Source organism: Plecotus auritus (genome assembly GCF_963455305.1).
Source record: "Plecotus auritus genome assembly, chromosome: 5".
NCBI lineage: Eukaryota > Metazoa > Chordata > Mammalia > Chiroptera > Vespertilionidae > Plecotus > Plecotus auritus.
Window position 1 is genome coordinate 110,533,997 of NC_137776.1, and position 25,115 is coordinate 110,559,111.

The 25,115-nt window shown below is 44.2% G+C and overlaps 1 protein-coding gene across 2 annotated transcripts in view; it reads right to left on the reverse strand.

The window, feature by feature from the left end:
- Positions 1–3,531: 3,531 nt before the first annotated feature.
- The window catches only part of FAM120A (family with sequence similarity 120 member A), a gene marked incomplete at its 5' end in the record, with an annotated part of 118,932 nt that continues 97,348 nt past the window's right edge, over positions 3,532–25,115 (reverse strand). The window contains 6 exons of one of the 2 annotated variants that reach the window (XM_080668758.1): positions 3,532–5,512; positions 15,868–15,964; positions 16,413–16,554; positions 18,806–18,943; positions 19,442–19,625; positions 21,361–21,570. In XM_080668758.1, coding sequence (XP_080524884.1) covers positions 5,204–5,512; positions 15,868–15,964; positions 16,413–16,554; positions 18,806–18,943; positions 19,442–19,625; positions 21,361–21,570 — 1,080 coding nt within the window. In that variant the 3' untranslated portion in view covers positions 3,532–5,203. The remainder of the gene's footprint in view (positions 5,513–15,867; positions 15,965–16,412; positions 16,555–18,805; positions 18,944–19,441; positions 19,626–21,360; positions 21,571–25,115) is intronic. The other variant, XM_080668759.1, reaches the window with a different exon arrangement.

A 25,115-nucleotide genomic window follows, 5' to 3' on the forward strand; every position in this document is an offset into this window, starting at 1 on the left:
CTGAGGGACTGGAGTCAGGACTCTGACATGAATTTGAGGAGACACAGTCCCCCAGGTGAGGTGTCTAGGGCAAAGCCTGCTTTGGCTCTGTCTGCAGGTTTGTGAAACCAGGCTGTGCTAGGGAAGCTAACTGGACAAGAAGGGGGGCCCTGCATCCCACAGCCTGGGGCCCATATGGGGAGAATGAAGGTGGCTCCAGGCAAAGCGGCCTCGGCAAGGTTCATGCTACCAAGTGGGGAGTAAAGGGGGACAATAAGTTAGACATTCTCAGAAGAATTGAAGGTAAAATCACTGGAAGAGAGAACCGCTCCTTACCCATGTCAGGAAAGGGCTGGCACTCTCCCTTTGTCCTTCAGGTGGTGACATGGGTAAGGGGACAGAGGGTGAATAATTTCTTAAAATTCGTGTCTTGGCCTGGGTTTTTAGAATCATAGAAGAGCCAGGGCATTGGAAGTTCTCTGTCAACTGAAAAATGGAAAAACTGAAGACACATAAGCATCAGGAGGGAAAATGCCACCTTCACTGGCAATAGGAGCACATGAAAACCAAGAATCATTTTCCCATCTTCCTGGCAAAGAGGTGGAGGGTGGTGCAGTGCTGAGGACCCAAAGACCCTTCTCAACACCTCCTATCCTTCTGCATACCTCTGGCAAAATGCTAATCATCTGTGGGGTGTGCATGCATCCTCTTTCTTGACCTAGAGTCCACTCACAACTTTCCAAGGGCCACAGCACATCCGAAACCTTGAAATGGTGTATTCACCCCTAACTAGCAGGTTCTCTCTTCACATCTGGGCCTGAGTCGATCCCTCTCTGCCGACCACTGTCCTTGTGGCAGCTGGTCCCACAGGTCCTCCCTGCCAAATGCCCTATCACCTCGTTTGATTTTCCTCACCTTGTCTGAAAGTCCTATTTGTACACAACACATGTATACTGCTCCCCTCCACTAATGTAAAGGCAGGGCCCCATGAAGGCAGGGCCCTTGCCACTCTGTGCCTTGGGGGCCTAGAACTGGGCCTGCTGTGGACAATCAATAGCGGGAGTGCAGGAGTACAAGCACATCCAGCCACACCGGCGGCAGGTGCACCGTGGTGCAGTCACCCGGGAGCTGTGGGCTGCGCACAACACTGAACGACAGGGAGAGGCAAAATGATGCTAGGTGGGGAAAATGTCACAAAATGTGTATGGACAACTTGATTATTTTCTGCAACGAAAATAAAAAACTATATATATATTGCATAGAAAAAGGAAAGATAAAGAGCAAATATGAACAGGTGTCTCAGGATAGAACTACTAGAGATTTTTCTTTGCCTTTTTGTTTACTTATATTTTTAAAAGTTATTACAATAAACATTACTTTTGAAATGAGAAAAAGAATATTTATTAAGAAAATAAAAGGGTCAACGCCGGGTCAGAAATCGGTCGAAGCCCCTGCCAGGCCCAGGGACGCTGGCCCCTCACCCAGTTTCAGGACGTAGCCCTGGTGTCGTGGGCAGAACGGCCAGTGTGTTCCCAGCTTCTCGCCGGGTCCTACACGGCTGTTCTCCACGCGGTGGACCTGCCCAGAGGGGCAGGCCGCGCCGGGTCGTGGCAGCGGCGGCCCACGGCCACCGCGGAGCGGCCTGCGGGGACCCCGGACTAAAGGAGTGCCGCACGGACGAGGTTCCCCGCCACCCACAGCAGGGCTGTGGACAGGGCGCGGGGTGAGCGTGGGGGTCTCGATCCCTGTCCCTGAGCGGTGGCGGGACCAGCACCGCGGATCGGACGGGTCCGTGAAGAGCTGCTTGAGCTCCCGCCTCCGCCACCCTGGGCCGCGGCGGCGCCAGCGGACTGCATTTCCGGTTCGCGCGCGGAGCCGCAGGCCGGGCCTGGTCTCCCGCGGGGCGCGGAACTCCGGCAGGGAGTCGCTGCCCAGGCCGGGGCGTGCGGGCCGGCGGCGCCCGGCCACCCCCAGCGTCCCCGAAGACCCGTCGGCGCTCCGCGCGCGGAACTCGGCTCTGGGCGCCTGCTGTGAGGACGACGCCACCGCAGCAGCGGGCCAGCCCGGGCTGCAGCGCAAGAGGCGCCAAGGGTGCGCGCGCGCCCCGTGGACGGGGGGAGGAGCCAAGCCGAGCGCCCTGCGCCCCCGCCCCGCCCGACGCCAGGCCCCGCCCCGCCTCACGCAGCTCCTCCCCGCCCTAAGCGAGACTCCCTCCGCCCACGGGCAGGGAGCGCGCAGCCCCGCCCGCATGCGTCCTCCCCCGACTGCGTAGCGGGTGGAGCCGAGGCGAGTCTCCCTGCCATCTGGTCCCGCCAGCTTCCCCTTCTGCCCCGGTTCCGCGCAGAAGGCGCTGACCGCGCGCCCGCAGCCGTGGTTCCCGCAGGGGCAGCTCTAGGACAGCCAGAGGTCCAGCCTGCCGCTGAGCGCCGCTGAGTCCCACAGCAGCCTCGGAACTGCCTGCCGCTTTCTAGCCGAGTCCCCTTAAGGAAGTAAAAAGCTGCTCTGGTGGTGATCATAGTGTCGTCCGGATAGGATTGCTGTGGGATTAAATGGGCTACAACACCCAGAACAGTGCTGCTAAAGTAGCATTTCCTATTTCAGCACCATTATTTTTTTATATTTTAAATATATTCTTATTGATTTCAGAGAGGAAGGAAGAGGGAGAGATAGAAACATCCATGATGAGAGAATCATGGATCAGCTGCCTTCCGCAAGTCCCCCACTGGGGATCAAGCCCACAACCTGGGCATGTGCCCTTGACCGGAATCGAACCTGGGACCTTTCAGTCCTCAGGTCGATACTCTGTCCACTGAGCCAAACCGGCTAGGGCTCAGCACTATTATTGAGGTGGTTAGAACACCAGAGACTGACAATGGATTCTGAGAAAACAGGTACCCGTAAAATCGTATTCCGTCCCCTGTCTTGTACCAAGTACTCAGAACTCCCGGATGTAAAAACATGGTGGGAGGGGGAAGACACACATCTGACACACATCTGCCAGGCACAGTAACTCCAAATAACGTGTGTAAATACTTAAGCATACCTCCCCTCCTAGTGTGGGCGGTGCAGTGATCCTCCTCCAGGAGCCCTAGAAAGGGGTGGGGCGATTGTACAGTTAAGAAACCTGACCAACAGCCAGATGATCAAGGTCAATCAGCTGGTGTCATGTTAACTGCATGTACCCCAGATGAGGGACATTCAACAAAATACCTCATCAGCACTCTTCAAAACTGTCAGACAAGAGCTGGAGGAGATAGGACAACCTAATGTAATGTAGTGGACCCCAGGACAAAAAGGGACATCAAGTAAAACGCCGAATAAAGTATGAATTTGGCTAATTTTTAAAAAGTGGTTTAATCAAGACCAAATTAATTTTTTCCTTGGGCTTTTCAAGAAAAAATAAATTTCTATTTCTAAGCCTACTCTATCATAGGGAATGTCTTCTTTGTAACAAACTCAGACACCAGCATCATTTCCATATTAACGATGTATGTAAGTTCCTTTAGAGCTGGAAACCTGGAATTATTTGCAAAGGACAAAATATTTCTCAATCTTGTTTATTTGACCAAGCTCTTCAGTAGTTGTTTCAATTTGAATTAAACCTCAGTAAAATACAAGGAATTTAAAAGCCACACCATACTTTATACTAAAAGAATAAAGATTTTTATTAAGCATTGTAAGTTGCATTCAATAGCCTTCAATACACCACACCACAACCCATCTACAATCAGTCAAACCCAACAGCAGTTCATTCTTGCACAATCCATGAGTTAGGGCAAAACTCCCTTCAACTTACAGTAAGATCCTACTCAGGTCTTGCGGGCAGGGATTGGGGAATTACATCTCGTTTCTGATCACTAATGTGTGATGAAGAGCATCAGGAGAATTATATGAAAACGAATAAGAAGTGATTCTGATTTCAAAGGTACATTGTTTGGAAACATTAACAAAAACATCAAAATGATATAAGTATACCTGCTTCTACTAAATTCTTGATGGGAAAGTTCTCAAGAACAAGCAATTTGTTTCCTGCTACAGAAGGGGGGGAGGGGTTTAAAGATCAAAGGGATTTTTTTTTGTTTTTCACAGAATTTCATATTTTGCTAATATGAAGGCATAAAACAGCAACAAAGAACAGTAATGCATACAGCAGTGAATACACCAGGGTAATGTTGATATTCGAAACAGCTAGATAATTTTGGGGTGTTTTAGAATAAATGCAACAGAGGTCAATAATCACAAAATTTTAAGGTTAGAGCAAGATCAGTCAATGACTAAACAGAGTTAACGTCTTTTATAGAACTATTACTGATTATTAGCATTTTTGTTTTGCAAATGGGCACATACTGGTAAGAATGGAAGAAAGGACAATAACATGCATAATATTAACTACACACTTTAAAAATTATGAACCATGCAGAAGTTTAGCTCAAGTAGTAGCACTAATGGTCTACATTCGATTCAAAACCACATAGTTCATTGATCACAGATGCATGGTATTTAAGTCACAAAAAGTTTCAGAACACATTGTATTGATTTTGAAAGGTCATTTGCATCTTCTATGATTTCAACTTTATCTCCATTTAACTTGCTTGTAAAGTATGTATGATGTACTGTATATTTAAAATCAGCAGAACGGCAATATTACTCTATAATTTTTTGTTTTGATAGTTGCACTTTTTCTTTTAACACAAAAGAACCACATCAACAGTGATGAAATTTAAGTAAGAAAGAAAAACTGTGGTTGTGCCTTATTTCTTTCATAATCATAAAATCAAAGCCTTAAACAAAGCTTTCTTGTGAACAGTAATGCAAAATCAAAGATAATGGCATACATATGGTGCCAAATGCTAAAAATGATATTTTAAGCTATATATACTTAAAGACTGCCAAAATTTGTTTTCTTTATAGTTCAAGAAACACAACTATAGGCTTTTGTCATAACCAGTTTAAACTTTGTGTGTACTTCATTTTAAGAGTGGGAGTCAAATGCTCTTCATTTTCTTTCTCTCTTTTTGTTTATTGTAGCATTTTGACTACAACTGGTTAAAACTAAAAATGTGTTTTTTAAATCTCTGATATCAAAGAGGGATCCGAATTTCCAAAGTCCTCATTTTTCTCTTACGGAAAGGAAAAAATGTACATAACTGTAGGCTCTCTTTCTCTCCAGATATTCCTAAATCCTTACCCTTCCAGCATCCTTCACCCTCTATAAAAAATAAGTTTATTCTTCTTGCTTTAAGACAGCTGCCTCCAGAGCATCAGCTCCACGGCAAGCACTGTCTGTGCTTAGTGCATTTAAGTGAGGATTTGTATTGCACGTCTTAGAGTCATTGTTCAAGGCACTTTCCGAGTGGCTGGGGGCCCTGGTGTCGCCTGCACTCCCATTCATCTGGGAAGCTGGCTTCTCAGCCACCATTCCATTTTCAGCCAGGGACCCGTCTGAAGATATGGCGGAGGACTTAGATTCCCCGGATCTCGACTTCAGTTCTTTGGCCACTTCTTCTGCTGAAGCAGCATAAGGAGGCTTGCCCTGTTCAAAATGAATTACACAAGCCATTAGCAGCTTTCGATAAACAGTGGGAAAGAGGGGGTGCTAACGAAGCCTAATGATACTGCAGATTCAAGAACAGAATACAGTTTATGTACTTTCTTTTTTTAAATAGATTTTTATTTTTATAACATTTTAATGTTTTTATTCATTTTAGAGAGAGAGGAAGGGAGAGAGAAATATCCATGTGTGAGAGAGAAACATCAATCAGTTGCCTCCTGCACACATCCCAACCGGGATCAAATCCACAACCTGGACATGTGCCCTCACGGGGAATCAAACCCACCACCTTTTGGTGTTTGTGACAACGCTCCAACCAATTGAGCCATCCCGGCCAGGGCAGTGTATGTACTTTCCTCTACATTCTGTTATATACTCCATACACTCTGTAAGTCTGTATTCACTCTCTGTACATTGTTATATACTCTGCATACATTCCCTACACTGTAACATACTCTGTCTTTGCTTCTGATTGATCTGCATCTGGCAGAAGCTTCTCTCCGTTTCAGCAGTTCCTCCTGTGTCCCCAGTCCCTCAACTTCCTTGTAGTTAATGTGCTGACAATGAGGGAGATCCCCACTTGAAGAGCCCGATCTAACCCTTTTGTATAGCACTGAGTCATTTAAAGTAAAAAAGGTCCCTCATAAGTCTATTCTGAAGTTTCAAACTATGCCTGTCCTGCACATGACCACCAATGGGATATCTGCATGTAACAGGCAGCAGGGATGCCCATTTCTACTGGGAAACGAAGAAATGACACAATCATTGCTGGGCAACCTCGGCAAGAAAGAAGCCTCGACAAGACAATCGCTATATGTGTTTGTGGCTTATCTCTTCTGAAAGGGTCTCCCCTTCTTCCTAATAGATTTAAAAACAATGCTCTGGAAAAAAATGAGCATTGAGACTGACTCAGCACATTTCCTCTCTGTACGGAACCATGAAGACAGACTGAGATCTTTCAGTTGCTTACATCTTAGAGCATGGGTTTCTCAACCTGGCATCATGACATTTTGGACCTCATAATTCTGTCGTGGGCTGTCTGTGCACTGTAGGGAGGTTAGAAACATGACTGGCCTCTGCCCACACAAGGCCACAGCACTTGCAGCCAAGCTGTGACCATTAACCCTGTCTCCAAACAAAGCCAGTGTCCCCTAGGGCTGACATGGACAGGGCTGAGACCCACTGTCAGAGACCGTTGCTGAAGTAAACATTAATGGTCTTCACCTTCAAAAGGTTATTGTTCAGATAAGAAAACAGAGGCTCAGGCTGCTTACAGGTCTTCCAGCTCCACATCCCATCCCCATTCAACACAAGATGGCGATGCATCTAGTGCCTTCTAGTCCTTTCTACTCTGAGAATCAGGGTGTTTGGTTGAAAATAAAGACCACCTGCTCAGCCCAAATGGAGTTGAAGATGCCCATCACCCTTGTATTAGGGACGATTCTTACACCCTCTGGGTTCCATGTCCCACACTGTCTTCTCATTTTAGCTTTCAATCCTAGAATTCAGAAACACTAATGTAAACTTTTCCAGAGGTCTATACTATAGTGATTTTCTTGGAACCTTGAGATAAATAATGTAAAAATATAGGACAAATAAAATATAGGAGGGCTAAGTAGGGGCAAAAAATAATACTGAAGATCTCCAGTACATGCTTTCAAACCTCAAAGTCTTCACTCAGTCTCTCAGGAAAAAGTCCACTTGCTGGACCAAACTCACACGTGTGGTAGTTAGCAGTGGTGGTGGGCAGCCCATCACACCCTCACAGATGCCTGCTGCAGGAACTGCATCAGGGGCCCGTTTGATGGGGGGTGGTGGTGGTGGGATGTGCACAGAGGGTGCTACAGGAATGAGAAGGGAAGCCAGCTTATACAACTCTCTACAGCCCATTCTTCCTGCAAACCTTGGTCACTGTGAGGCGTGCCCCTACCAAGTGACCACAAGCACAGGGTGGTGCTGCCTGCTCTGCACACATCCTCTTAGAGCTGGCCCCACTAGGATGGCAACAACGGAGACAGGAGGACAGCTCAGAAACTCCCAGGAGACAAGCTGCCCTTCATTATCTGTCCTTCTCAAGATATAAGAACACTGATGTCACCTAAAATGAGCAACCGAAAGTACCAAGGTGGAACCACACATACCGCCATTAAAGAAAAACTAGAGGCCAGTGCATAGATTTGTGTACCGTTGGGGGTCCCTCAGCCTGGCCTGTGGACATCCCCCAAGGAGTCCCAGATTGTGAGAGGGCGCAGGCCAGGCTGAGGGACCCCACCGGGGCCAGGGAGGGACCATGTGAGGGCTCCAGGGTGTGTCCAAGCCTATCTCACCCAGTCCCGATCGGTCGGACCCCAACAGCAAGCTAACCTACTGGTCAGAACGTCTGCCCCCCTGGTGGTCAGCGCGCATCATAGCAACTGGTTGAACGGTCGAACAAACGGTCGGACACTTAGCCTATTAGGCTTTTATTCTATAGGATAAGGAATGGACCAACATTCCTAAAGACAATGAAATATGGCAGAAAGGCATGTCCATAAACAGCAAAGACTGCTACCTCTGATTTCAAAATGGGTTGTGACAGGACAGGACATACACCAATCAAACCAAGAAAAGATAGGAAGTGAGGTGAAAATTTTAGGGAAGAATTCAAAATAAGAAAAGATTATTCATGGGGAATGGGAAGGGGGGGCAATATGGACACATATGTAATACCTTAAAATACCTTATTCAATAAAGAAATTAAAAATAAATAAATAAATAAATTTGGCTGTAAAAAAAAAAGATTCAAAAAAAATGAAGACTAAACTAGAAGAAACACACCACATAAACATTATAAAATACCCAAAGAAAGTGAAAAGGAAGACCGTTTTTTAAATCAGAAACAAAGATAGAGAAATGCAAATCAAAACGACATTTGATACTACTTCATACCATCTGGGAAGGCTAAACTCAAAGACAAACAACAAAAAATATTGGAGAGAATGTATAAGAACCAGAACCCTCAGACATTTCTGGTAGGAATAGAAAATGGTGCCGCCACTTTGGAAAAAACAGTTTGGTGGTTCCTCAGTTAGTTAAATTTACCTACCACCTGAGAATTTACTCTTACTTATATACCCAAGAGAACTGAAAACATGTGTCCACACAAAAACGTGCCCATAATGACTCTAGTTAACTATACTCTATTGTACAGGGTGGGGCAAAAATGGCTTTATAGTTATGAGTACACAAAACACAGAATTTATTCTTATATTGTTTTTTACATGAACTATAAATCTACTTTTGCTCCAACCTGTATATTTGAAGGTTGCTAAGAGAGTAGATCTTTATGTAAGATTATGGATTTTAACTAGAACTTAATGTGGTTATCAATTTGTAATACATATAAACTAGTGGCCCAGTGCACGGATTCATGCACACTGAAAGGGAATTTGGTGCAGGTGAACCAGATTCAGGGCTGACAGGGCCCCAGCAGCAACCTAACCTACCGGTTGAAGCATCTGCTTCCTGGTGGTCATTGCGCGTCACAGGTACCAGTCGAATGGTTGCTTAGGCTTTTATATATATAGGTATTGAATCATTATGTTGTATACCTGAAACTATTCATAATAGCCCCGAAATAAAAACAACTTGAATGTCCATACACCGATAAATGGATAAGCAAAGTGTGGTCCATGCACACAATCTTATCTAATAAAAGAGTAATATGCAAATTGACCATACCTCTGCTACACCCACCAGCCAATCAGAAGCGAATATGCAAATAAACCCAACCAAGATGGCTATGGCCACGGAGAACAGGAGGGAGGATGGGGTTTCCCCGGCAATGGAGGAAGCCAAGCTTTCTGCCAGCCCTTGCCGGCCCAGGCCTCCACTCAAGGCTACACAGTTTTAATTATAGAAGATAAATAAATCCCAGATACCAGGGCCTCCGCTTGGGCCACTGGGGGGCGTGGCCAGCCTGCAAACCACCACAGGCCCCTCACCCAGGCCACCCCACGCCCCAAGAGAACCCCCACCCTGATCCGGGACACCCTTCAGGGCAAACCAGCTGGCCCCCACCCGTGCACCAGGCCTCTATCCTACCTAATAAAAGAATAATATGCAAATTGACCATCACTCCAACACACAAGATGGCTGCCCCCATGTGGTCAAAGATGGCTGCCCCCATGTGGACACAAGATGGCCACCACAAGATGGCCAGCAGGGGAGGGCAGTTGGGAGGGACCAGGCCTGCAAGGGAGGGCAGTTGTGGGCGATCAAGCCTGCAGGGAAGGGCAGTTGGGGAGGACCCAGGCCTGCAGGGGAGAGCAGTTGGGGGGGGGGGGGGACCAGGCCTGCAGGGGAGGGTAGTTAGGGGCAAACAGGCTGGCAGGGGAGCAGTTAGGCATCAATCAGGCTGGCAGGGGAGTGGTTAGGGGGTGATTAGGCTGGCAGGCAGAAGGGGTTACGGGCAATCAGGAAGGCAGGCAGGCGAGCAGTTGGGAGCCAGCAGTCCTGGATTGTGAGAGGGATGTCCAACTGCCCGTTTAGGCCCAATCCTACCGGGATCGGGCCTAAACAGGCAGTCGGACATCCCTCGAGGGGTCCCAGATTGGAGAGGGTGCAGGCTGGGCTGAGGGACACCCCCCACCCCCCGTGCACAAATTTCATGCACCGGACCTCTAGTAGAACATAACAATGAAAGGGAATGAAGTGCTGGTACATGCCCCACATGCATTTACATGAAAGGTACAGAGAGCAGATATGTGGATGTCAGGGGCAGGGGGAGTTTGGGGTGGGGCTAGTGACTGCTTATGAGTATGTGTTTCTTCCTAGAATGATAAACTACTTCATGACCTTGAGAATTGTACACTTTAAACAGGTGAATTGTATGTTTTGTGAGTTATATATATAAAAAAAGGAAAAGATAAAAAGAAATCAAGAGTGTGACAAACACTGAAGATAGACCCTGAGAACCAGGGTAACAGGAGACCAGAGATTTTAAAAAGCAAAGAAAAAGCACAGAAATGAAAAACTAGTCATTCAAGAAAACTTCCTGATGCAAATCAAGATTTAAAATTATGTTTGAAAGAGCTTGTCCTGTACTGAGTGCACGGACCTAGAGCAACCAGCAGCAGGACGCATCACTAAACTTTTTTTTTTTTTAATATATTTTATTGATTTTTTTACAGAGAGGAAGGGAGAGAGATAGAGAGTTAGAAACATCGATCAGCTGCATCCTGCACACCTCCCACTGGGGATGTGCCTGCAACCAAGGTACGTGCCCTTGACCGGAATCGAACCTGGGACCTTTCAGACCGCAGGCTGACGCTCTATCCACTGAGCCAAACCGGTTTTGGCCACATCACTAAACTTTGACAGAAAAAAACAAAAAATAATTTGGACATTTAAGCCAAAATAGCAAACGGCTTCAAAGGGAAAGACAATTAGATTACTATCAGTCTTTGACAGCAAAGTTTTATAGCAGGAGAAAATGACACCACAGATATAAGATACTTGGGGAACAGATGTGAGTCAATGTTTTCAACAACAGAATACCCTGCTTTAAGCTCTTCACTTTACTGTGCCTCACAGATGTTTCATTTTTACAAACTGAAGGCAAGACAACCCCCCCACCCTCCCAGCAAAAAGATTACAACTCTCTCTGTTGCGGTACTCACTTTCTTGCAGTGGTCTGGAAACAAACGCACAATATCTCCAAGGTATCACTGTTAGGAAAACAATTACTAGTATTTTCAAACTGAGTATTTGTTCCCTAAGTCCTCACTGAGGGATCTACTAGAGAAAGAGCATCAGAGGGACAAAATGGACCTGCAGACATAGGCTGGTGGGGCCCGATGCACAGATGTATGGAACCTGGACAGATGGGGCTAAAGGAAGACTGAAGCAGGTCACTGCTGTATGCTGGAACAATGCAGGCAATAACAGCACAGCTTTTTTTAAAAAAAAAAAATGCAAGAATTGCAGGGCATATGCTAACATTTTAGTTGTCCTCAGTGATGGTGCTGGTGATGGCAGTATTAATGTGCTGAGCTGCCTGTGTGTACAATATGGAATCTTATATAATGAAAGGGTATTATGCAAATTGACTGAATGGTTGCTATGATGTGCACTGACCACCAGGGTGCAGATGCTCAATGCAGGAGCTGCCCCCAGCCGACAGGCCCTGATTGCCCGATGGCGAATGGGGAACTGGGGGTGGGTGGTGGCATACGTGGGCGGCGCCAGGCCAAGGCCCGCCCCGCCGGCTGCCCCACACACAGAGGGCAACTGGCAGCGGGGGATAGGGCTGGCTAGCGGGCTAGAACAGCCAACCTCTTAGTCTCTCCCCACAGCCGGCAGGGAACCGGGGGTGGGTGGTGGCGGGGGGTGGGGCCGGCTGCCGGCAGCCGGGGAAGATGGCCCTGATGGCAGGCCAGGCCTAGGGACCATACCCGTGCACGAATTTCATGCGCCGGGCCTCTAGTAAAGTAGGTAACAGTTATGGGACATTCTAAGTTAACCATTCCCTGGGTTCTTAGGAACCAAGATCCTCAGGATGGAAGCATATACAGATATAAACAGCAAAGGTTAAGTAAAATTTCTGAAGTTCTAAATTTGAATTGAAAGAATCAATATAAACTCTTGAGATTTTCATTGAAAAGAAAAAGGCAGCAGCATACATGTGTGTATACAGCATACATGATATGCATGCACATATCATCCCTCTAGCTCTGTCCACAGGAAAAGCACAGAGGTCATGACACAACATGGAGAAAGGACATCTAGACAATGAAGAGGCCAAGTTGAAAGCACCTTAGACAGCAGTTTGAATTGGAAACCTTGGTATGAATTCATGAGGATTCTATCTTTTTAAGAAAAATATTATTTTAATGTTCTTATTGATTTCAGAGAGAGGGAGGGAGAGATGGAAACATCAATGATGAGAGAGAATCATTGATTGGCTGCCTCCTTACACCCCCTACTGGGGATTGAACCTGCAACCCAGGCATGTGCCCTGACCAGGAATTGAACCGGGACCTCCTGTTTCATGGGTCGACGCTCAACCACTGAGCATACCCGCCCAGCGAGGAGTCTATCTTAGCAATACATATAGTAAAACGCATATATGTGTGTGCGCATATTCATGTATGAAGAAATGGAGCTGTGCCTGTGTACACAGAGCACCAGGAACAGTGACCAACCCCATGGCAGTCAGAGTGCACCAGTGTCTATACTATGGTATTGAAAAGCTGTTTCCCACTCAAGAAACCAAGAAACTAAGAGAAGTGGCTACTGCAGGTCTGCTGGGCTGAGTGACACCCTAGACCAGGGGTGGGCAAACTTTTTGACTCGAGGGCCACAATGGGTTCTTAAACTGGACCGGAGGGCCGGAACAAAAGCATGGATGGAGTGTTTGTGTGAACTAATATAAATTCAAAGTAAATATCATTACATAAAAGGGTACGGTCTTTTTTTTTTATTTCAATAGTTTTATTCATTTCAAACATTTTAACAAGAATGTAAACACTAATTATTATAATTTGAAACTTCAAAAAATGGAGGAATCATAGCACAATAACATACCTTATATTGAAGATGGCAAAGGCAAAATAAAATTGCCTAACAAAGGAAAGGTACAAAAGCCTTTCAAATTAAACTTAAATATAATAAAATAATTTAAAACTAAAACAAACAGAAAAGAACAAAATGTGTAAACAGTAAATTAAACATTTTCTTTAGTGCAACTTCCCAATTATGCCCGGGACGTAGATGTAGATGGCAATGTAGACTGGGTTGAAAGGTTTTTGGTCTTTAAAACATCAACTTCAGTGGGAACAGTGTTGTTGGTCTCCTTTTTAGCTAATGCTCTGATACTGTGCTCTCCAGGGGCGTGTCTCCCTACATCACCACGATAATGTGTCTACGCATTCCCAGGGTGATGTCGGGGGACGCGTCCGCGGGCATTACAAGGAGCCTCTGGAAGATTGAGAGGTTGTTCCTTCTACTGAATGGGCGGATATAAATCCCCCACTCAGAAGAAGGAGCTGCGGCCGTGTTTCCCAACGTTGCCATGTTAACACTGCTGCTGGTGAAGGAGCGGAGGGGAGAGCAAGAGAACCCTCCGCTCTTTCGGCTCCGCAGGCCAGATAGAACAGCCGAACGGGCCGGATCCGGCCCGCGGGCCGTAGTTTGCCCACGGCTGCCCTAGACAGAAAGCTACTGAGGACCTCAGGTCACAGCTAAAGGACGTAGTGACTTAGGACGGGCAAGGTGACTGGAACATCACATGCAGACCTTGCCTTTCCTGTAGAGGCTATAAAACTCGGCACCAGAAGCATGTACTTATAAAAATACTCCAATAAATAAAAAGAAATGATGGGTTGAGAACATCTTCGTTCTGCAATCCCTAGTGAATGAATGGTCTAGTCATTGCGGCACCAAGAGGGACCAACACATAAAAATAGACAAGCAAAAAGGAAAGCACGCATCTGCAGGGATAAACCCAAGAACAAGGCAGCACTCAGACCCAGCAACTGGCATATGAGAAAGAGTAAGCAGAGCCTCACTCAGTGTACATGTACACTCAGCCGAATCCAGGTCTGTCATGGAATGCCTGGGCTGTGCTTCCAAGATTAAGTAAAGGACAAGAAAGAGAGAGAGACTGAAATAGCAACCAAAGAAAATGAACAAAACTCTACTGTGTCTAGGGACAACACACAAGAATAAAACCACGGAGAACAGTTCTGGGTCATGATTATTTGGGGCGGAGGGAGGAGGGAGGCATTGGGATAAGGAGCGAGGGGCTCTCGGTATGGCCGGTGATAGTATTCATCACATAGTGATGGCACATGAGTATTTGCCTTATAACCAGTTAAGCTACACATCTGTTTTGTGCAGTTTTTGAGAATTTATTGGACTGTTGAAACTAGAATTCCCTTATGCTGGGTCACAAATTCACTGTATGCACTAACTTCTATTAATTAACTGGTAGCCTGCATTTTCTAATGTTTTCTGACTTACTAAGAAAATTTCCAAGGTATAACATGTTTTATATTAAAGTGTATAAGCAATGTGCGGACAGTCCCTGCTACCAGCTCAGGAAAGGCCCTGTTATCCACTAAGGATGACAAGAACACCACAAGGGCCATTTTTACAGAAGAGCTCTGGGCTGGAGCCACAGGAAGGTTGTGGCTCCCTCTCCTAGACCTGTTGAGAGGCTAAGAGTGCTCTTGGCTCAAAATGCACCTGTGTAAAGGCAGAGGCAGACTGAGCCAAGCCCTACCCCTTGCTAGATGCTGTGCTGCAAAGAGGCTGCTGCGTCCCACTCTCAGGGAAGAGACTGGGCTCTGTACTTGATTTGTTTGATGTATTTCATTAAAACAAGTGACCAAGGTGCTAAGACCACCTGGTAAAGACAGTTTTATCTTCTGTTGGCCAATTAAGTTTCTAAATATGGGTTATTAATATATTAGTTACAAGAGTGCACGCTTTTTTTTTTTTTTAATCCTCGAATCCTCACAGGAGGGTATTTTTCCATTGATTTTTAGAGAGTAGAAGGGAGGGGGAAAGACATTGATGTGAGAGAGACACATTGATTAGTTGCCTCCCTCATGTGCCCTGATCAGGGCCAGGGATTGAGCTTGCAACCGAGGTACATGCCCTTGACTGGAATCGAACCCAGGACCCTTGAGTCTGAGGGACAACATTCTATCCACTGAGCCAAACTGGCCAGGTCAAGAGTGCACTCCTCTTAATGTTTACATGAATGGCATCGGAATAAACTGTACACTGTGATTAAATACCATAATTCAAGTGGGATGACATACTACAGTGTTAAAGCTGACTGGTATCATTCTCAAGAGGAAATTCACCAGGATCCAGATCCTATCATCCAAAGCAGAAGAATGTTCCAGTCTTTCCTGAAGACAAGCACGTGACTTGTTTCCTCTTGGGATTATCCTTTAAGCAGCACAGCAGCCAGCAAGGGGTGGGATGAGAAGTTAGTCAAGATGGTCCAGGAGAAGGAGTAAAGCAGACCTCCTGTCCCAGCACTGAAAGTCAGGATTTCCTTTTTAAATCCTAAATGCTATTTACCTAATAATGTTTCCTAATATAAACACCATTAGCGGCCCTGGATTATTCTCCATAAATCCCTACAAGCAGCTGTGAACCCAAGTACAAACCTAATGGAAATGATTTGAGGGACTTACAGGGGGGTGAGCACCACCATCAAGTTAGATGTTCCATAGAAACAGCCCAACAATACCCGCCCCCTCTGGATACTGGCAATAAACACTAGCCTGGAAGACAAGACATTAGGGAGTAACCAGCACCAACATTATGTGTGTTATTACCTGAATCGCACCCTGGTTTTTGTAACCTCTGCCATAGTACCTCCCACCTCTTCCAAATGTTCTGATCACTGGGGTGGAAATAACTCCTCTTGGACGTCTGAAGAATAAATCATACAAAAGCAGATAGACTTGAATCTGTTACAAACAGCACTTAAACCATTTAAAATAATATCAAATGGATTTAAAGGTATCTAATCTTATGCTATAGGAAGCACTGAGTTTATTAAATCATGGACATGTCAAAGATTGATTCCAAGGAATCAATCCTATTTTTCTTGGTTCATATCCAATGCATGCAATTTGAAAAATAATACGTTTCAAACATACTACTGTTTTAAACATTTATAGTTAGTTGAATAATGTGTGGATAATTACTTGACAATTTAAATAATTACATAAAGGTATATATAATGCAATCCTATATAACCACTATAAATATTATAAAGAGTGTATTTAGTGATATAATAAAAATGTTTCTAGTAAACTGAAAAGCAAAGAGCTATTTTTAAATTTCTAAATATACATTTTCATTGATCAGCACTTACCCTCTTGCTGGTCCTCCAACAGAAACGACCTGTAGGGGGAAAGGCCCACGGCCCCCGCGGCCCCGTCTGCTCCCAGCCCAGTGGCCGACCACGGTGCCAGCTATTTCTAGCTTCCCTCCCTGAGAAGGTATAGGTTGGATTCCTACACAAAAAATAGACAAAAAAACAAAAATCCTTTAAAATCCCAGGATTAAGAATGGCAAAGAAAAAAGAAAAACAGGGAAACATTTTCCTTTCAGTTGTGGTTTATGTTTCACATGAAGCCCTTCCACTTGTTTTGTGAAGGCTGCTTGTTTAAGGGGGGACTATCGAAGTGCACATCGTTTGATTTTAGTGGGTTTAACTGTTGTTACAAATACACCTGATGGTAGGACAAATGTGTTGGCTACTCAAAGGGCCCATGATAACGAAATAGGTTACAACTGAGAAGTGCAAGACAGAACTGCATTCCATCAAGTACTACCCTGGCTGCAGATGGCATGGCTTCTACCTATTTTATTCTCTCTGGATAACTACTTCAAAGTTTACTACCTTAACCAAACATTATGAAAATTAATCAGTAAACAGAGCCTGTTTGTTTTTTTTGTTTTTATTGGATTGTTAAATTAGAATTCCCTTATTCTGGGTCACAAATTCACTGTATGCACTAACTTCTATTAATTACTGGTAGCCTGCATATTCTAAGGTTTTCTGACTTACCTAAGAAAATTCTCAAATAATTAACTGTTAGCAAAATTTCTGATAAAAACAAAACAAATCAGAACCTCAAGCATCTTATTTTCTGGAAGATGGAATGGACTGTAATAAACTCTCATCATCTAGGTGCTAGCCATGGTGATTTAGCAGTCGGGCAGTGCTGTACAGCAAAATATATACTAAGCCTTACATTTTCTAGCCACATTACAAAAATACAAAGAAATATATGAAATTAGTCTGCTCCCAGCCCAGTGGCTGACCATGGTGCCAGCTATTTCTAGCTTCCCTCCCTAAGAAGGGATAGGTTGGATTCCTACACAACGAATAGACAAAAAACAAAAACCCCAGGATTAAGAATGGCAAAGAAAAAAGAAAAACAGGGAAACATTTTCCTTTCAGTTGTGGTTTATGTTTTGCATGAAGCCCTATTTTGTTTATCACAATATATTCAAAATAATATTATTTGAACATGTAATCAATATAAAAAGCTACTAATGAGATAATTTGCTTTTTTTTCCATATTAAATCTTTAAAGTACATTTTTCACTTAGAACACAGCTCAAGTGCTTGAGAGCCACATGTGGCCAGTGACTACTACACTGGACAGTGCAGATCTGAGTTCCAGACACAATTTGGAGAAGTTAGGAGGCAGGCTCCTCTTGTCATTTCACCCTAAGGTTCCCCCGACCCCCATGCTCCCCTGACTGCAGGCTAGCAGGAGATTCCAGTCCAGGGCCATGAGGAGCAGAAGCCAACTGTGAAGCACAGCACATCTCACTGTGTGCTGCATGGCACAGGGACAGGAAGGAAAAAGCACTGACAGCCGGGAGAACCCAGGGAGGCAGGAAAAGGGGCATGCAGGTCCAGTGCGGAGGGACAAATGCTCCTGTGGCCACAGAGGGGCTGCATTCATCTGTGAGAGTCTCACTGCTACACAAGATTTCTCTCACAAACCTCTGTAAGCACCCAAGTAATTGGGCTAGAAAACATTCCTGGTTAAAAGAGAAAGGCCTGCCTATCCTCAAAGTTACTTAAAAATGTATGTGAATAACCCTCTCATGTAGACTTGATGGCCAGGTTTAAATCTGCAGTCCCCAAATGCAGGATTTGTGACAAAGCCCCAAGTCTCAGGCTTCGTATTACAGCAAAATCACAAAACATGATTTCAAAACTAAATGTTAAGACTTTTTTCTCCCTTGTAAGCTTAATACAAATAAGAGAAGCAATGGGAATTTAAAATAAACAAACTCATTTATATATCTAATATCAGATGTTTCTTTTAAAATGTTTCAAACTGTGTTAAGTTTTTATGCCAGGAATTCTACTGTGGCCTTAGAATCTTCTATACATGCATAATCCTCTTTACCGAGATGGGCTGTTGGGGAATAAGGTAGGAAAGACACATCCCTGGGTATTACTGGGCAGCCAGTTCTATCACAAGAAGTGATGATTAGAGGACTGTGTGCACACAAAGTCTGTGTATGGACACATGATAGCCCAGAAGGAAGGCAGGGATGGGCCACAGCAAAGCTGCTGCAGAGACCTGGTGGCAACCAGGAGCTGGGAGAGGAGCAGAAACAAACGCGGGGGGAGGGGCTCATGGAAAGAATGTGCTGCTAGAGTCAGGACAGAAGAGGAGCCAGAGGAGCAGGGAAGCTGCTGGCGGGCAGAAGCTCTAGAAGGCATGGCATAATTACCGCCCTGCGACTTGCTAGTCCTGCTGCCGTCACTGCCTGAGAAGGCTCCACAGTGTCCTGCTGCCGTCGCCACGCGGAAGGCACGGTAGGCGCCTGTTGCTACAGTTTCCCCATAGGGGCCTCCAAAGCCACAGACTCCTATGGGACCCGGGTGGAGAGAGATGGGAGAAGCTGTGAGGAACCAGGTTCAGGGGAGAGCCCCCGGTGGGTTTTCAGGCAGAGCAATCCCCATTTCCTAGGTTTTGTTCTTACAACATCAATGGCCAGGGAGGGGTCTCCCAACCCCTCTTGTCAACACCAGAACACTGTCATGTCACTTCCAACGATACTGAAGGAGCCTCCTGCAGCCAGGAGCTATCTCAAGGCCCGGTCAGTATCCAGGAGAAGGCCTTAGTAGAGGAGACCTTCCATGAGAAAAAATCTTTAAAATCTCATCACTGCAACAGCTTTTATAGCTCCCTTTTTCCCTTTCCCAGAAACTCTTCTGGGATCTATTTGTTCCTTTCATAACTAAGCCTGATAGTTAATTACAATGTCTCAACATGGCAAGATATGGCCCACTAAGGCCTGAAAGCTGTGTGTGCTGCTGTCTTCCCACACTAGCACGGTCCTACCTGCAGAGGAGGACATACTCACCTGCAAAGCCACGCCCTCGGCCCTGAGCTGGGGGGACAGGCCCGAAGTGCCTCGAGTACACAGAGGAGGGGTAGAAAGGCAGTGCTGAGGGCGGTGGGAAGGGGAGTGGGAGGCTCTGCCGGGAGAAGTTCAGCCCTTCCAGGATGCTCTGCCGCATCTTTTCTACCTTGGCAGCTTGCTCAGCCTGCAAGTCAAGCACAGCATGTGAAAATGTGACTTACAAGGTTCCAGCTGAATTAGAATGGACAGGAAAGAAGTGACATATAGGCTGCTGTGCCATGTCTCGTTATTTATCTGTAAACAGTCAGTCTGCTTAGTAGTACTTGTTTGCAGAATGAAAACATGACCGCAAGAGCAAAATTGCAAAAAAATAATAAATAAAATACCTCTTAATCTCAAAAACAAAAATGAATTTCTACTATCTGAGCAGATCCTCAGGTGAGAACCATTGACTCCAAAAGCTATTAATGAAACTGTAAATTTGGTTCTCAAAATCAATGGCTAAGTCAAGACATCTCATCCAGTTTTCCTCTTTCCACCCATGCACCGCCGAGTAGATGATGCCTAGTTCACATCTTTAAAGTTGATTTTCCTCTCTTTAGTATTAGGGCAGGTGTTCACTGCATTTCAGAGAGTGAACTATGGTACAGAGTGATAGATGCCTCCTCAGGGAAGCCTGGAGCTCGCTCTTCAGGACGGGACCTGACCTATCTGCAAGACTGCCCGTGAGATGACTGTTGTATCATTTCACGTTCATTACATCATGGAAAACAACATAACCTACACAGATGTGGAATATACAACTTGTGTGTGTCAAATGCCATTGACTTCAGTGCTCTAACTCAGCCCAAAAAAGCTCATTCAACGTCCAAAAAATTCAACTGGAGTGTCTTGTGAACAACCAATCTTTAACCAGAATTTGAAAATGTGCTTACGTCGTAGTAAACCAGTCCTTAGAGATTGCATGTTTATGTCTATGGTTTAAAGGCTTGAACCGAATTTGAGCCTCTTTTAGGCAATGGGACCAAATAACCTGATAACCTACTTCACTTTATTTTTAAACCAGAATTAAAAACACACACACACACAAAAAAACCCAGTCAATCCTTTCTATTCATGAGCTCCACACATCTGTGAATTCACCTACTTGCTAAAATGTACTTGTAATCCCAAATCAATACTAAGCATTCTTGTGATCATTCACAGATGTGCAGAGTAGGGGACACTTTGGGGTTCAAGTTGAGGTTGAAGAAGATGACACTCTGCCTTTTGGTTTCAGCTTTTATACTGTTAACGAATGTCCTGTTCACCAGCTACTTAGTGGTGTTCAAAAAGTGATGACTTTGCTGTTTGACTTGGCCCCAAGCTCAGTGCTGAGCGCTATTGGTGTTCCTAAGCACCAGGCTGTGATAAGCACCTTATGGAGAAAATACGTGGGTTAGATGAGCTTTGTTCATTTCAGGCTGAGTAATAATAGCGCTGCTGGCCCTGAGTTCAATGTGAGTGAATTAACAATATATATTCATTAAGATGTCTTTAAATAGAAACACACATAAACAAGGTTATATGTTGATCAGTTGACAAAGATGTTGTTACTGGAGGATAGAGGAACCTAGCCTTGCATTTCCCCTATGAGGCAAGGTTCAGTATTTGCTAATTCAATGTTTGAGGCAAATTCATAGAACATAATCATGGTGATTAATGAGAGTCTAATGTAAATGTGTATCCAGAGCTCAGCACTGAACTGACATTAACTCACACATGGGCTGGACCCAATCTAAAACAGAATGCCACCACCTGGGGTCATTACAAATTTGGTATGAAAGATGACTGATTAGATAGTGAGCGGTATTTCCCTCTGTTTGAAGGTGGCCAGCCGGTCCTCCCCACCTCCACCAGACTGTGTTCCTGCAACTGACCTGACCATCACAGAGGTCGATGAGTGGGGTCTTTTCCCGGCTTGCTTTGAGGAGTTTGGACTGGAAGAGCTTCCCATCAAAATACATCCAAGGACAGCAGTGTTCCCAGGGCACGGGCTGGCCACATGCGTCGTTTGCAAACAGGGCCATGTCCACGCCACTCATGAAGAGAGCTGACAGCTGAATGCCTCGAGGGTCGAGGTTCTCAATCTTTAAATGGAAAAGAGTGATTTCTATGGAGTAAGAGTACTGCATTACCAAGTTGTCACAATGTCTGACTACGACTCTCACGGTTAACCAGGACACCCCTCAACCAGCCACCCTAAGCAAACCTGTTAATCAACACCATACAGTGACCTAGCACTGGCCTGTTTCAACACAAAGACTTTTTATGTTAGTTAACATTTAAATTTAAGAGACTATTTTATGAACATACTGAAACATTTCAATTTGGACGTGTGAAGCATTATACAAGTGTAAAATAATACTATGATTAAGGTTGACACATGATAAAGTAACACATTATAAATAGTCTCCTTAGCAATTAAGAAGCCCACAATTCATTTATGAAACAAAACTTTTACACTTCAGATTCTATATACTGGTAGTGAATTAATAGAAAGATTGTAAAAAGAAACATTCTAACAAGATTATGCATTTTTCAAGTAGCTATATTAAAAAATCACTTGTTCTAATTTCATTCTAAAACTCGTACTTTGCTTACATTATTTTATATGTTAATGTTTTAGATAGCAACTTATTAATGAGACTGTCAAAATGTTTTAGAAGAAATGGATAGCTTATAAATGAAAGAACACAACAACAAAAACACTGTATCTGAACCATGCAGACTATCAGAATCTAGAGGCTGTCTCCCCTTCTTCTCACTGGGTCATTAGCGCTGGGAGCCCTCCTATGTGCACACAGCTCTCTTGCCTAGCATCTGCTGTGCAGGGTGAGAAACACTGACAAATACAGTCAACTCTTGATTATCTGTCTGTGAAGGACCTAGTTTGTGGATTATCCGGAACTGAGTTTTAGCTGTCCTGGTTTCTGTCTTCCCACATGGATGGAATCTCAAGAATGTTATCTTTACGGGTTTCAATCTAAACAATACCTAAAAGTGGCAGATAAACTGGCTTTTCATTAAAGAGAAAAAAGATCATTTTAGTGCCAAATATTGATGAATTTATGAATATTTGCTGTTTTGTGCTATCAGTCCCCATTATTAGTTAACATTATGTTTTCCAACCATTTTTTAAATTGAGATATATTTTTTATTGTTTATTTTTTTATTTTTAAGTCAATGCAGTTCAGAACTTCCTGAACCTGGAGAAGTCTCTCCACTCTGCTGACCCCTGCTTCTCCCATGCAATGTTGGAAAGGGGAACTAAACATGTTCAGTTGAGGACAGGTGGGGTTAGGGTGATGGAATCAGATGCATTTTTATGTTTATGACAGAAAGTAGGGAAAAAGAGGGCAGACAGGAAGTGGAAATTCTGAGTCTTAAGGCAGTAACAGGGGGTTTCTCCTCCCTAAAAGCTGACATTGCGGGAATGTGCCAAGGCAGCAACCTGGCCTCCAGCCTCTCTTTTACTGCTGGCTATGGCCTCTGGGCCAGGTCAAAGCTGAGGGAAAGGCAACAATGTGCTGGTGCTGCTCGGAAGTCTGCTGGCTACAAAAGCTATGACAGGTGTCAGCAGCAGCCTTCTGCGGAAGCACGATGCTTGCTGCTCCCATGTCTTTGTCACTGGTGTTGTTGGTCACATTGACAACAAACTCTTATTTGACTAATAAAGCTCAAAACCACTCTGGGCAGATGGTTACCTGAGTGTTGAGGTTAAGAAAGGACAGCTGATGTGTGGAACACAGAAGCACCCTAGTTAGAGAGAGCAATCTCCTTGTGAGCTGATGATAGGAATGGAGAAGCCTACATTATCCACACACATTTCTTATTTTAAATAGCCTCACCATTAGTTGAGAAATTGTGTTTTTATGGATTTAAAAAATCATTTTCAAGTCACTTAGTTTCAGTAATAACTACCATTAATTTATCAGAGAAAAATTCTTAGAATAAAAGTTGTCTAAATAATGGGAATAAAATCTCAGTTGCTGTGTATATTTTGCCAATTTTTTAATTACTTTATATAGCAGTTTATACTTCTGTCCTTAAATGTTAATTACACAAAGAATACTGTCTACTATTTATGGGGAACTTAATAAATTTGTATCAGACACTGATCTAAGTATTTTTGCATATATTGCCTCATTTACATCTCAACAATCATGATGCAGGTGCTGCTCTTAATACTCCATTTAATAGATGAAGAAACTGAACCACAGGAGCTCAAGGTCACAATACTGATAACTAATAGCACCAGAATCTGAACCCTTGACCACAGAAATAGCCGGTAATCCTCACACTCCAATCTCAATTTCTTATACCAACCAGGATAAAATATTCAACATTATCCAAAGTTCCTCAACTAGAGAAATGTTGACAATATTTTCTGACTTTAAAGGAAATACAATATGGAATTTAATCTCTGCCCAATTAGGTCAAGAACCAAATTCCAGTAAAGTAACTTTGTCTGACTTCTAATTACTGGGCAGCAGACTCTTACTATGACTGGTCCTATTTACCTACATGTACAACTCATAAAAGCACCACAGACATGCTGCAGCCCATACGCCGTCTTTACAGCTCTTCATTTTCCATCTGTATATTTTGCACTTGGCATGTGAAACTATTAGAAGAATATAAGACAATTATAGGGATGTCAAGAGCAAGGAGAAAGAAACTGGACAAAAACTAAAACTGTGCAAAGGTCCTTCTCCTCACCCTTTACCCGCCCCTTCTCCAAACACAGTGCTGACTCTACTTAATGATTTCATTCCTGCTGGGAACCTAGGAGAAGCAACTAATATACCAAAGAAAAGTGAGGGTGTAATCACGGCCCCAGGGCCTCAATGAGCCACACAGAACACGCAAATGTTTAGGATGCAGGGGGCGGACAGAGCACAGACCAAATGAAACTCTTATAAAGTCATTTTAACTAATAGTTTCAACATATTTCCCCCACCAAACCTCCCACCAGAAAAGCCAACCAGAGGCCAAATTGTCAAAATTAGGTCTTTTCTTTCTCTTTTCCTGTTTATTCTCAAAGCACATAGATAGAAGTGGAAGAGAAACAGGGTCTGGCAATCCACAAACTGGATAATGGCCCTTAAAACACCACCAAATATCAAGAGTTGACTATATCCTACACAGTGAAAAGGTTTTTTATAGGAAAGCACTGTCACTGATTTTGATATATCAAAACAACTTTTAATGATTAAATGAAAAAGAAGTTTTAAAATTTACTTCGCTATCACTGAATTTTAGGACCCTCTCTCAGCTCTACATAGGAATTTTTGTAGCATTTAAATAATGATTATTCCTATCAGTTCTCAGTCTGATAGCTGAGAGTATCTTCAATCTTAAAAAACCAATTACCTCTACCCCCAAGGACAGCTATTGTTTATTCTTCTGGTTCTTTCAAAATCTATGCTACTCATGAACGGAGTGCCAACGTGCAGGCTGCCCTTGGTGAAGGGAATACAGACCTCTAGACCAGAAGAGTCAAAGGGACAGGGGTGGCCTGCAGTACCTGCACTTTCTAACACAGCTCTAGACACCTAGCTTTAGATGAAGAATCAGGAGAAAACCATGAAAGCACTAAGACTTCAAAAGAACCAAAATGAAAGCTTAGAGT